The sequence below is a fragment of the Cardiocondyla obscurior genome, linkage group LG01, assembly GCF_019399895.1.
Source record: "Cardiocondyla obscurior isolate alpha-2009 linkage group LG01, Cobs3.1, whole genome shotgun sequence".
Classification (NCBI taxonomy): Eukaryota; Metazoa; Arthropoda; class Insecta; order Hymenoptera; family Formicidae; genus Cardiocondyla; species Cardiocondyla obscurior.
The window spans coordinates 5,390,645-5,403,708 of NC_091864.1; the positions used below are offsets into that span (position 1 = coordinate 5,390,645).

The 13,064-nt window shown below is 39.4% G+C and overlaps 2 protein-coding genes across 3 annotated transcripts in view; one reads left to right on the forward strand and one right to left on the reverse strand.

Moving 5' to 3' along the window:
- On the forward strand, positions 1-2,081 carry Crok (crooked). Its single transcript, XM_070662941.1, has 3 exons — positions 1-521; positions 835-996; positions 1,078-2,081. Exons 1-3 carry the CDS (start codon positions 455-457, stop codon positions 1,302-1,304), a joined length of 456 nt encoding a protein of 151 aa, XP_070519042.1. The 5' UTR covers positions 1-454; the 3' UTR covers positions 1,305-2,081.
- Positions 2,082-2,161: 80 nt separating this feature from the next.
- The window catches only part of LOC139106291 (uncharacterized), a 76,869-nt gene continuing 65,966 nt past the window's right edge, over positions 2,162-13,064 (reverse strand). Inside the window, exons 1-5 of one of the 2 annotated variants that reach the window (XM_070662921.1) lie at positions 7,390-7,866; positions 5,654-5,965; positions 4,204-4,761; positions 3,556-3,892; positions 2,162-3,453 (exon numbers count right to left, since the gene is read on the reverse strand). In XM_070662921.1, the coding sequence (XP_070519022.1) occupies positions 3,329-3,453; positions 3,556-3,892; positions 4,204-4,761; positions 5,654-5,860 (1,227 nt within the window). In that variant the 5' untranslated portion in view covers positions 5,861-5,965; positions 7,390-7,866 and the 3' untranslated portion in view covers positions 2,162-3,328. Of the gene's footprint in view, positions 3,454-3,555; positions 3,893-4,203; positions 4,762-5,653; positions 5,966-7,389; positions 7,867-13,064 lie in introns of those variants that run through there. The other variant, XM_070662928.1, reaches the window with a different exon arrangement.

The following is a 13,064-nucleotide window of genomic DNA, read 5'->3' on the forward strand; positions in this document are numbered from 1 at the left end:
GAAAGAGGTCAGAGTGTGCGTTGTGATTAATTGCGATAATTACGAACGCGACGTACGAAGCATATAGAATGGTTTCACCGTCATCTCGAAAAATTTCTTTATCATAAGAAGAATAATCTTCGACATTTACTTATAATTATAAGTGTTACGGTTTACTCAAATTTGTGATGTTTATTTTATTTTTTTATACCGTTAATTTTATAGTGACTATTTTTGATGTCGAAATATTTATTATAAAATTGTGCTCAAGACTTTAGGCGAGTTAGCTTGCTCCGATTCGTTTTTAAGCCACCCGGTATAAGTGGAGGGCCAGCTCGGCGCGCGGTCAGTTGTGTCAATTATAGGCGTGGACATATAGAATACATAAAGAGTATTCGGAGGCATCGAATCTCTCTTTACCGTCAAGAGTATTCGCAAAGAGAAGTTCCAAAACGTTTCTCACAACTTACCCGAAATGGCCATTGAAAACCGCGCTTTCTTTTTGTTAACTGCGTTATTCTTCCTCTGCTGCATCAAAGAAGGTAGTCAGACCTCTGGAGTGCATCTAAGTGCTGATTAATAATTTTTATATCACCTTCCGAATAACTATTTCGATGATCGTGATCGCGAATGTGTCGCGCATGTGTGTGTAACATCGCTGCTTTCACAGAAATTTTCGTATACCTGTAACAGAGATTTTATTTCACAAAACATATTCCTAACCTCTGTTTTATGAAAACAAGCATGCATTAAGTAGCATTTAAGTAAACGGCATTTAAAATACTAGCGAGTAGCACGTGCTTGTAGTTATAAATAAAAAATAATAATTTCGATTTTTACCGTATTTCTTTTTAGGCGTTTCTATCAAGTGCTGGGTATGTAGATCAGATTCGGATCCGAAGTGCGCGGATCCATTTGACAATTCCACAGTGCCTATTACAGACTGCAAGCAGGAACCTGAGCTGGAGCACTTGCCGGGCGTGAGACCGACAATGTGTCGTAAAATTCGTCAAAAAGGTTACTATACTTATAATGGCAGTATGCGGTATCGGATATAGTTAGTATAAAAAAAAATATAATTTTGTAAATCTCTTACAGTTAACGGGGAATGGAGATACTTTCGTAGCTGTGCTTACATGGGCGAGCCTGGGATCGAGGGAGACGAGCGATTTTGCTTAATGCGGACTGGAACGTATAATATATTTATGGAATATTGCACGTGCAACAGCAAAGATGGCTGTAACTCGGCGCCTTATCAGTACGGAAATTGGCTTCTCTTGCTAATTGGCCTGATAACAACCGTTCGATACGTATTCGTTGTTTAAGAACAGCCAATAGCCAAAGATTTTCAACCAGATCTAATTCACTGGATAGTTTAGACTTCTTTGTAACTATCTTTGCAGTTCAAGATTCACTTGTACTTACTCAATACTCTTCTTATTTTTCGCATCGAACGTCAGGGAAGATAAACTGCAGCAATAAAATACATAGATTTTATAGTGTTAATGCAATTTTATATGCAATATTTTGTAATTTTTATAATAATTTTTTTTCGCTAAGTGTCTTTTTATATCTATCTATAAATATCAACGATGGCAAGTTTAATATTTTTAAGAAAGAAAAACTTCCGAGAAGTCAGGAGTTTACCTCGACCTGAGGTACATTTAACAATGAATTACATATTTTCTAGAAATATATTTTTACTACTATACACAAAAAATGTATATTTGTACTATTTTCTCCATTTTGATACTACTGTGGTACAAATTAAGAATCCTACTAATATCAAATAGTCGGCTATTATAATCCCCAGATATTACGGATAAGACTGCTTAAAACCGTCCAGATTAATTATACAATCAATTTAGTTTTAACACGTCATTTCGCTATTTTTTTTATTGTATGTGTATATATTTTCTTAATAATATTTAGCTTCTCTTTTGTACTGCCATATATTAAAGCGAGGCGTAAATGTTGTATTGCCGATGCGTCTTATTCATATAAAGCAAAATGTCGTTCAACATATCATGACCAAAATTTATTATAAAATTGTTAGATGATTGTAAGAAATACAAATAATAAAATAATTTTTGAAAATTAGACATTATCTTGATAAATATAAAACCTCAGAAGTTTAGAGTTTTTTTTATTTGTCGCGGGAGATTACTGAAATTATATATGGTTATAAGATTTAAGATATATATTTATAAATAATATTAATTCTTTTTTACATACAATACATAAGTAAATTTAAAAAATCCTATTTTTAACAAGATGTATGCGTACTTTTTGGTGTCAGCAGTTACGAACATATAGATATTCCTTAAAATATCGTTAAAATATGCATTGTTAAAAAAAAAAAATTATTAACAGTTATAGAAACTATTAACAATTATCGAAAATGTTAAGCGGTATTATATATAATTTTGTAGATATTAAAATTTTTTTTAAATTATTTTGTTAATTTCTTAGTTGAGCTTAAAATATTAATATTAAATAAATTATATTTTTAATGCTTTTAAAAAAATATGGTGAATTTATATAGCAATGTGATTTTCGATTTGTAAAGTGTCTTAACGTTGATAAAATAACGCTTTATATTAATGTATGAATGATGATAGAAAAAATATTTCGATGTATCACAACTGGAAATAGCTTTCTATTAATATCAATTCCGAATGTTAGTCATAACTTACTTCGTGTTTCACAGTAACAAAAACGAACGTCTAAGGTACCTACATATAAAATTAGTCAAAAAGTTTATCCTTACTAAAAGAAATACTATTTTTGACAGTACGCTTTTGCAAGCGATTATGAGCACTTTTAATTCATATAAAAAATATTACGTGTATATTAAAACGAATTATCAATTAATACTAAAGTAAACATGGCGAGCTTATTCTCGTGATATTATTATATGTGATATGTTGTAATAATTATCCATTTTATCTTAGACAATGTTTACATATTTAAGCAATAGGTCTTACTTTAAACGGACGGTTATATTAATCGGATTTTAGGATGGAAACGTCAAGTTCTCTCCGTTACGATTCCGTTTACGGAATCAAGGACGGTTGCATTGGCAAAAATTTCCTCGTGTGAAGTCACGTGAAAAGACTACTCTCACATAAAATCAGCGGCGGACATTGTTGGTATATTCCGCGAAAAATACTCGTGTAAACGTTCGCAGTCGTATGCGTTCTTCCGAACGGCCTTATCGATCGGTAGCTTTAATATTAATGGCGTACGTATAGCGTTCCCGTTTTCACAGCTGTCTGTAGGTACCGAAGAGAAGAATCGTTTGACAATGGTTTTCCTAAACGTCAAATATGTTACTCGCGCCTGATTTTTATTCAAACGCCTGCCACTTCGTTATCTGTTGTCCCGGTTTCGCCAGAGCCTGTTTCCACTGCTCACCGTAAGTTCCACCGACATCGGGACCGATCACAAAGTGGCCCACTGGAGTCTTTTTACCTAAATATTGCGTAGCAATAGATTTATGTATCGATCGATATCTTATATATTTATTATATTATCTCTATATTATCATAAAAGTAAAATTGTTTTTATGCTTACCCATTTTGTTCTTCGAGACGAATTTTACGACGAAGCTAACGTCATTTAGCGCTCCTTTGTACGGATTATCTGCGACGACTCTTGCCGACTCGGACGAGAATTTCATGGAGACCGTCGGTGTAAACCGGTCGCTTTTCCAGAAATGAGTCACTCTACCCATATCAACTACCGACATTTTTAGGTACATTTGTCCCTTCAACCCTTCGTGCTCGTGCATCGTCTGAAGCGAACATCGCAGACGATTTAGAGACAATATCAGCTGACCGCCAGTGTCCTCGTCTTTTTCGCCTTTCGATAGACACAAAGATAGTTCGACTTGTCCCTTCTTATTCTCTTTCTGAAACAATATTATTTCGTAAATATATATACATTAGATAAAAAATAGACGACAAGTGTGTAAAGAAAATTTTCAATATTTACAAAAATTAATGCTCATTAAGAATACAATGATGCAAATGTTCAAGTAAAAAAGTTATTGCATGCACATATTGGCATATACGATATTACTTAACAACTTTGGCTAACGCAATATTGTGTTAACCAAAGATCGAATTTGCATGCGCATAGCAAACGATGTTATTCTTCTTCGCTCGGAAATAGCATAAGTGTGGTTTTTGCGACCGCAGTTTCGTTGTTACGCAAACTTACTCTTTCTTCGGCACCTAGAATACCACTGGCAATCGGTCGTAGTGGTTTCCACAAGTCTCCCGTAGACACGTCGCTGGCGTGTTTCGATTTCGGAGGTTTGCAAACGAAGTTCTTCGGGTCAAGTGGAACCGTTGTTGCGCCGACGGTTCTCCTCTTATCGTAAGCTCTTCTCTCCGCGATTGTAGGCTCCGCAAGCTTATCCGAGTTCTTACCGAAGAACTGACTGAGCAATTTGTTCTTGGTGGAATCTTGCTCGCCAGAGGTACTCTGACCGTCCTTCTTCTTCCCGCCCTTCTTCGCCTGCTCTTTGGTGGGCGACGTTTTCTCTTTGTCCGCCTCTTTTTTCTCGGTCGCTATCAAAGGCTTGTCCTCGAGAACCGCGTAGAGAGTCGCGACGATGAATCTGGACCCGTTAATCTCCTCCTCCACGACTTTCGTTTTGCCGAACTTCTGCTTGGTTTCCTTGCGCAGGTGGAAAACAAATTCCTCGTTCCACTGCGGCCAAGATTCGTTTCTTGAAGTGGTCTCAAACTTCTCCTTCCCGGGGATCAACTTCACCTGAAAAATTGTTAATGTCAGTCTTTTCGATATTTGATGGATTCTCCGACTTACGATTTGTTAACGCGAGTTTTACAAGGTTGAAACATATGTAAATAAAAAGTGAGATAAGTAGTAAAATTAAAGAAATTAATATTTTACCTTGTACCTATCTCGCAGTGAGAATATCTGTTCTAAAGAATCCATCGGATGGTAAAAAGCTTATTTCTAATTAATTGGAATATTCTCCCAAGGGTATGAAGATAAAATTTATAATCCATCTGTGATGGAAACTTTTGTAGTCATAAATAATGCAATTAACGCTAGAAATATTCATAGCGACTTGTCTGCCAGACATTTCGTTAACGATCCGTAGTGTACACCGCGCCCGTTCCCGAAATATTGAAACGTCGAATTGATTTTTACTATATATATACATATATATCTATTATTTTGTCCTATTCGTTTGAACAGCGGCCGCAGGAAGTTGTAAAGAACATTCTCTCGCCAGTCAATAAGATACTACAGTCAGTGCCGGGCTTCTATAATGCGTTACTCATATCGTATTACGTAACTGTAGATAACGTTCAAGAGTGCTGGCGAGCGTCTCTTTATACGTATAATTCAGCCTCGAGCGAAGCGCAGCGGAGCGCGATCTCGTAGTTTGCCAAGAAGTGCCACCTCCGACGTGCATTTATCGAACGGCAATTATTTCGTCGCTCTATTATTCAAAGACTAAAACCTTGCATTAAATATTTCGATTATTAAAAAAAAAAAACTCTTTAAATATGTTCGCTGATAATACACCGTCGAGGATAAAAGCGATCGCTCGAGGCGTACGCGCTTTTTGTTTACTCAATTGCAAACCGGCGCTGCATTCCCGATGCTGCATCACCTCTGGTGTTTACTCTACCTTCACGACGTAGCTGTTGACTCTGGTGAAACCGAAATTCTGCGGCAAGTGTCTGGCGCCGAGCACGACGACGCTCAGCGTCTTCTCGTTCGGCGAGTGCATGATCCTGATGCCGATTTCCGGCTCGAGGTTCACCGTACGGTCCAGCGGCGTCGACACATTCTTCAGGCTGCTGTCGATGAAATTCCGGATCTTGGCCAGCGCCATGGTCGCGGCGGTCGTCCTCCGTGAGGTCCCAATTACAGGCTTATCGGCGAACGAGCGATCGTTCAGATAACGGGTCGATCACTACGGTAGCGTTGCCCGCGAACGCTGCAAAATTGCACCGTGCGAGCGTTTTACTATGAGCCGCACAAGCGCACGCTAAAGGTGCGCTATTAATACACATGTGTATATGTATAATACCGCCGTCATGCTTGCCCGCGGTTGTCCGGAGACGCGATTTTCGTAGCGACATGAAAGATTGTTTACCGCGGATTACGACAAGAATTTCCGTGAGATAACGAGGAGATCTTTGACGTTTCTATTTTCACCACGATGGTAGGAACGATCGTTAAAACAATGGCACAATAATTTTATTTCATAATTACATTCACGTTTGATCAGCGCGTCACATTTTTAACTTCAAAAGAATAATTCTTTTAAATTATATTATTAAAAAAAAAAAGAAAAAACAGGATACAAATTTATTGTGACGTTATTGTTATTTTACAACAGAAAATCAATTACTTTATAGATTTGTAAATGTTTAAGGATAGTCATTACCGAGTGAAAAGTGTCGGAACGATTGTCGCTATGCCGATTTTCTTTCGAGTCTCGGATCGCAAGGCGTGACTAAATTTTTTTTCAATCGCAGAGTGATAGTGCTTTCTCCTCTCGGCAACACAATATCTCTATTAACAAGTGATTATCAGCTGTTCTGAATTAGTCACGGCCCAGCCCTTTCGCTCCTAACGCGATGGAACCGCGTACATACGAGAACGGAATGCCCGAGAGCGTTGAAGAAACGATCGAACTTTCCCTGAGCGGTAAAGAAAGAAGTTCCGTTTCGTCGTCGATCGATCCGGAGCAATCCTTCTGTGCCGCAGAATGCCATGAGGAAAATCGCGTTTAATGTCGAGACGCGATGGCACCGACCTCGATTATCACGTTATTAACTGCGGAGAATTAACGAGGTAAATACGATTGAAACCCTTAGCATCTCCCGCCTTCTTAATAGAGACTTTAACGCGCGGTACGTCATTCAGAATTAAAAAAAAAAAAAAGCAGCAAAAACAATAACTTTTAATCTCGTTCCCCCTTTCTTTCATTCGCAATGTGAATAAAAATCCAACGCTCCAATTATATTAATCGAATGCTTTCCCAGCACGTTCGATCTGTTTTTTCCGGTGCAAAAAAAAAATAAAGAAAACAAACTTTAAAACTGTATTTCGATTTTTGTTTTGATTAAAGTTCAATGTGATTTAGGTTTGATTTTATTTTTATTCATCAATCTTTGTGATTAATTAACTCCAATAAATGTGCTTTCTTTTTATCATTAGAAGCGACGGAAAATAATCTTTTACAAGCCTCACGGTATTTCGATGCGAGGGCGTGTGTCGTTTCAAATTCTCGTGAAGGATTACAATGCACCGGGGGTCGGGTAGCGTGTCAAATAGCTTGTTTCACGCGCGACGATGTCCAAGCTGTTTGCGAATTAACGTGACTCGCGGGAAAAAGGCCTCTGCTGGACGTACCATAGCCGCGATTCCAGAGCAGACACTGCCGTACGTGGGCTGCGATGACCGAGATCTCGGGCAGGAAGAGGATCGTTGTCGGCCGCCCGCGATCTCCGACGTCTGGCCTGGTCTCGTCTGGCAAAGGGTGCGATCTCCTCGTCGACGGTGTCAGCCGCGCAGTGCCACGGTCGCACTAAAAACCGATCGAACGTGTACACGCACCACCACCTCCGCCGATCGCCAGGAGGAATTCGCCGAGGGCTTTCACCGCGACCGTCCTCCGCGGCGCGATTCACCGCGCATTGCGGGCCGACCGAGACTCAGGCAGCCATCGTCGGCGACCGCCAACGAGATACGTGGTGCCCCATGAATGGCCGGTAAAACGCGAGTACGAATCGTTCCTGCCGCAACGTGGAACAGCCGTTGACTTCGTTTGCGCGCGACGCGCCGCCGTGGTATGTAGCTCGCTTTCGCGTGGGTTCCCTTTATAAGAGACTAGCGTGGTCGGCTTGCAGTGGCGGATCGTACCGAGGCGTTCTTCCGATGGGCACTGGTCAAATGAAAAATATACGAAACCGAACGAGGCTCGAGAGATCCGCCGAGAGGCGTTTGCACCGTCCCGCGTGCACGCGCAATTAAATTCTGACGCAACCATAGCGAGCAATCGAATTTAAAGCTGATATTGATTTTAATTTTTAGATTGTTATGTTTGCGAACTTTTTATTATTTGTAGCTACAGCACTGCTGTAAAAGTGGTCGTTTCTGTGTTGAAGCAGGGGATTTACTTATACGTACTCGTCGTACACCGTTGCTAGGCTGCGTAGTTGTAGTTGTGGAGTGCCGCCTGTTGCGCGCACAAGGTCGCACACTCACACGGCCGGTTGCCGTACGTGTACAAGTGCTCACCTGTGCAGGTACGTGAACATGCACGAACCTCTATGTGAGTAAACGCGACACATGGCCGAAAGGTCCAGGTATAAGATGCAGGTCCGTAAATTGTCGTAGACTCTCCTTGCTCGAAATAATGTATCAGACAAGTATAAACACCGAGGAATACGCGATTAAAAAATTTCAAGTCGACCTGTCATAGCATTTCAATAATGAATGTAACACAAAACCTTCCTGAAAGTGACATATTTTTTCGTGGAAAAAAAAAGAAAAAAAAAAATATGACATCATCTTTTGGTGAGAAAAAAATACAAGTTTTGTGACGGAGCTTAGATAATGTATCAGGTCGACGTGGTGCCGTGATAAGCGGGCTCAATAAAAAGATTACTTCGAATTAGTGATGAAAAATTGATATACGTGAGCGGCTAGTTGTGCCACTTAAAGGCGTATGGGGAAACAATAGGTCGGCGAATCGCAAGGGATTACTACGTAATATGGATTTACGCGATTCGATGCGTAGAAGTAGCTAATTGTAATGTTGCACGGCGATCTCGTGCGGGCAGCTCGAAGGAATGCGGCAAAGGACGTCGTTGCATAGAAAATGAATCTCGCAAGCTGCATTAGAATATGCATTAGAATATGTATTTAACGTGCCGTTTAAAAGCGTCTGTCCGCGGAAAAACAAATTAGTCAATACGCATGTGATTTAATTAAGCAATTTAATTTGCGATTAATTTAAGATATCCGACGTAATTTATCGCAGTTCAATCTTTGGACCTCTTATTTTTATTTCAATGGCGCGAGAGATAGCGCCGTGAGAATGTGAAAGTTTTAATTATAATAACGACGCTTTTTCATTAATTACATTTATCTTATTTCCTTTTTTTTTTTGTTTTGCTTGTCGTGAACGACAGATCTCTGTGGTGACAAATACATCTCGTATTCGCGGTCGCATTATTTCAAACGCGATAGTATTTAAATACACGTTCCGGGCGATGTTCCACGCGTATCTAATTGCGTTGATCGCACGTGATGATATGCAAGGATGGTCCCGTCAAGTATATCGTGGCCTTCGAAGTTAAATAATGTTCGTCATCGTATTATATTAAACAAATCGTATTATATTAAACAACATCTATTAAAAATAAATGAATTCCCTCTGTCACCATATTGTGGTTTATTATTTTCTCAATAAAGTGCCCCGCGCGCGATTGCATATTTCGTTCCAAAAAGACATACTGTTAAACATTAATTAAGAAACGAGTAAAAGAAAAAATAAAATAAGGTGGAAATAAAAATAATAGTTACCCGACGTGGTTAAAAAGATAGGATTTGAAATTGTTACTTGTTAAGGTAGCAGAGACTGATCTTTTCCGCGGAGGCTAAGCGGCGGCTGTCGAGGGGTTGAGGGTTGAAGATAGGTCCTTGCACCCTGCCACAGATGGCAACAACGGCAATGCTGAACCCCATCTTCCTGTCAAACCTCCACAGTTGACGAACAGCTGTTCGGCACCGCCATGGCGCACGCGACGTCGCGACGTCAAAGGCCCTTCGAACAATTTCGATTTGTCCGTGCCGAAAAAATCTTTCCGTGTCGTGACGCAATCCGCCTGGTAATAAACTTTCGATCGTAAATCGCTATCGCTCAGCAACGCGTTGTGCCGTGCCGATCGTTTATTCGCGAGTGATAAAGTGACGTTTCGGAAATAATAAGTGTAACGTTTGTCTCTTAGCAGGTAAGAGTTTATTGTTTTTTTTTTTTTTTTTTTTTTTTCCGACGCCTCTGCGCTTAGAACAATGAGTAGACGTCATTTTTAATGCGATAACGCAGCGGAAAGAATGAAACTCATGCGGCAGATCGGAGAGATATATCATCTGCAGCAATATGTAATTATGTCGTGAATGTTAAGTAGAATTCTTTTTAGTTTATTATTTTTGTAAGAAATTTTAAGGAATTTTTATAGGATGTGCGTTATTTTTTTCTTTTCACTACACTTATTATTTAATATTATTTAAAAACAAATGGAATGTGTTGGACTTTTCTTTAGAGATAAAATAATTCTTTACAGTATTTAACGCTTTTTAATTAATCAAGAGAAGATTATTTCAAGAAGTGCAAAGAAAATTATTTATTTATATGTTAAGCAGTATCTAATTTTGTTTTATGCTTAGATAGGTTACAGATACGTTCTCTTTAAATTTAATTCTTGCTCGTACTACCAGAATACCTCACCTAAGTTGTTATGAAATACTTAACATCTTCATCGTGAGATGGCACCACATAGATATATTTCGTTTTAACAAATGCGGAATAATCTGCTTTATTTTACAGAAAAAATAATCGATTATAATTTATATTTAAATTTGATACACTTATCGCTTCTACATTTCTACATTTATTCTATAATTTATATTTAATACAAAAAAATAATTAATAAATAATTTGTGCGTTTTAGGAAAATTAGGATTTTCTGTAAAATTGATTAAAAAATTCAAATAAAGCCAGAAAGAGAAAATTTTATCACACACATATTCTATATTAAACGTAACAACATGTGTGATAAGCTTATGCGCTTATAATTAATTTACCGCGTAGAAATTCAAGAGCGTTTTCTATAATAAATGTTCGAATGAGATTCGGAATTAGGTGGACGAGAGTTTCGTATTTGAACGTGCTCAAGGTTCCTTCTTCTTTACGATTTGATTTGTTTCGACGTACTAATATAATTTATACACGCGTAACGAAGAGCAATGGGAATGTAACTCTTTCTTTCAAAAGGAAAAGGCGAGATACACGATCCGGAAAATCATACACTTTGTTTTCAGTTATGCGTGTTCTTATTCAAGTCACGTTCCGACGACAAGGGTAATAGCCCCGAACTTTGTCTTCGTCGGATCAGCTTAACTTCCGGTAGTAAAATTTCACGAAATTCTAGCGCGGTCTCGGCGAAATATGTTTTCTGTGGTTCCTGGCATTTTTCAGCTTGATCGATCACTGCCACGCTGTTGTACGCGGGAAGGCCGGAGATATAGCAGACGTTTTTATGAGTTTCCTGGAACACGGCCGTTACGTTACGCCGATTAATTTCCATTATCATAACGCGCACGCACGCTTCGCGATTTCGCGAAATTAAATTAAAAGAATAATTCGAGGACGAGAAATGGGAATTAATTTTAATCTACGAAAATTAGCTAAACACACAGTTTATTTTTGTTAATGCGATCGTAAAAATATTCACCTTTACGCGTACGCTTGTTTAATGCACCGGCGAACTCCAATTATCCGAATCTATTTCAGAGCTATCTGATGTTCAATATGACGGTGCCGCAGCGGCATGGTAGGATGGAAAAAAAAAAAAGAAAAAAAATGCCGATATGGTAAAATCACATTATGCGCTAGTAATCCGCGCTGCATTACGATGAATGCTGCACGTGTCCGCGGCTTTTCCGCGTCACGAGATTCATGAATGCAAATATTCCACGAATAAAGAGTCACGCGCGCTCTTTACATCATTCACCTTTCTCATTTTTGTTCCGCATCTCCTACCCACCCTCCTGCGCGCCACCCTCCCTTTTTCTCGCGCCTTTGTTCTTCCTTACGTTACTTCCCCCGGCCTCTCGCCCGCCGTAACAAGTCAAACTTCCAGCTCTGGACGTTATCCTGAGACGCGGCCATTTTCGCATTTATGATTTAATGAACGCAACTCCGCGCCTTCCGCCATCGACAACGGTCCGTGCCTCGTTCCTCGATAAATCTCCGACACACGCCTTATTATAAACTCTTTTGCGCGGCGCAATTTAAAAGTGCGCCTAGCAAGTTTCGTCCCGCGAAAGCTCCGTATTAAGCTCCCACTTTAAAAGCGGCACCGCGGCAGCCGGTAGAAGTATCGCCGAAGTTTAGCTAATCATTTCTCATCGCGGACGCTGATAAATTATTCAATTATAACGTCCACCCGTCGGCCGACCGAACAATTTCGAAGTGCCGGACGTGAGGAGGGGAACCGTGGCGAAGGGAAGAAAGAAACGCGGCGCATTCCTCGACGTTAACTATTCGAACGTTACCCGCGATATCGAATTAGCATCGCGCCAGCAACGTGGAGATTAAAGTCAGATTTCAAAGCACTTGGTAATTCCCTGTACGTATTTCTCGCACGTAGTCGCAGCTTGATATATATAACCTCCCTTTGACCCTGCGCGCCCTTTTAAGTGCATCATTACATATTCTCTTTTGTAATGCCGGGCTTTATGCAGACCACATTCATAGCACCTTCCCATTCTTGATCATATCGTATATTAACCGCCGTAAGGTATTAATTATATAATTTTATTCCTTTATCAAACGCGTTTTTCTATCAGCTAGATGTGTGTTTTACAAATATTTTAAAAAGACACGCGCATGTATTATTTTCATTACGTCGATAATTATTTTATTAGAAGTAGACGAGTTTTTGAAACGAAATATTAAATCACGCGTTACCGATACATTCAGTAAGATTTGATATCGTATTTATTACGTACTGTACTATTTTTATGTCACCAACGTTGTGCAAAGTTTCGTTAATGGTTGGATCCTTTTTGGTCCGCGCGAAGAACGATTAAATGTATCTAAGGATAGCAAGCCGGCTTGAAATGAAATCTATTTATGTCCCTGGTGTGTATTTCAATGTAACTCTGTTAATATCGTTTTCCTCGACGTGTTCACCTCGCCGCGTTGTATGACACTTTGTTCCAGTTCGCAGTACGAAGACACAGAAAGAGGTCGGAAGTTTCTGGATGTCAGTAATGAATATATGAATGCATAAGCG

What these genes read in the sequence shown, in the direction of transcription:
- Crok (XM_070662941.1), top strand. Translation starts at nt 455, where the DNA reads ATGGCCATTGAAAACCGCGCTTTCTTTTTGTTAACTGCGTTATTCTTC. An exon ending in CCTCTGCTGCATCAAAGAAG is followed by an intron (nt 522 to 834) that starts GTAGTCAGACCT and finishes ATTTCTTTTTAG; the next exon opens with GCGTTTCTATCAAGTGCTGG. An exon ending in TCGTAAAATTCGTCAAAAAG is followed by an intron (nt 997 to 1,077) that starts GTTACTATACTT and finishes AATCTCTTACAG; the next exon opens with TTAACGGGGAATGGAGATAC.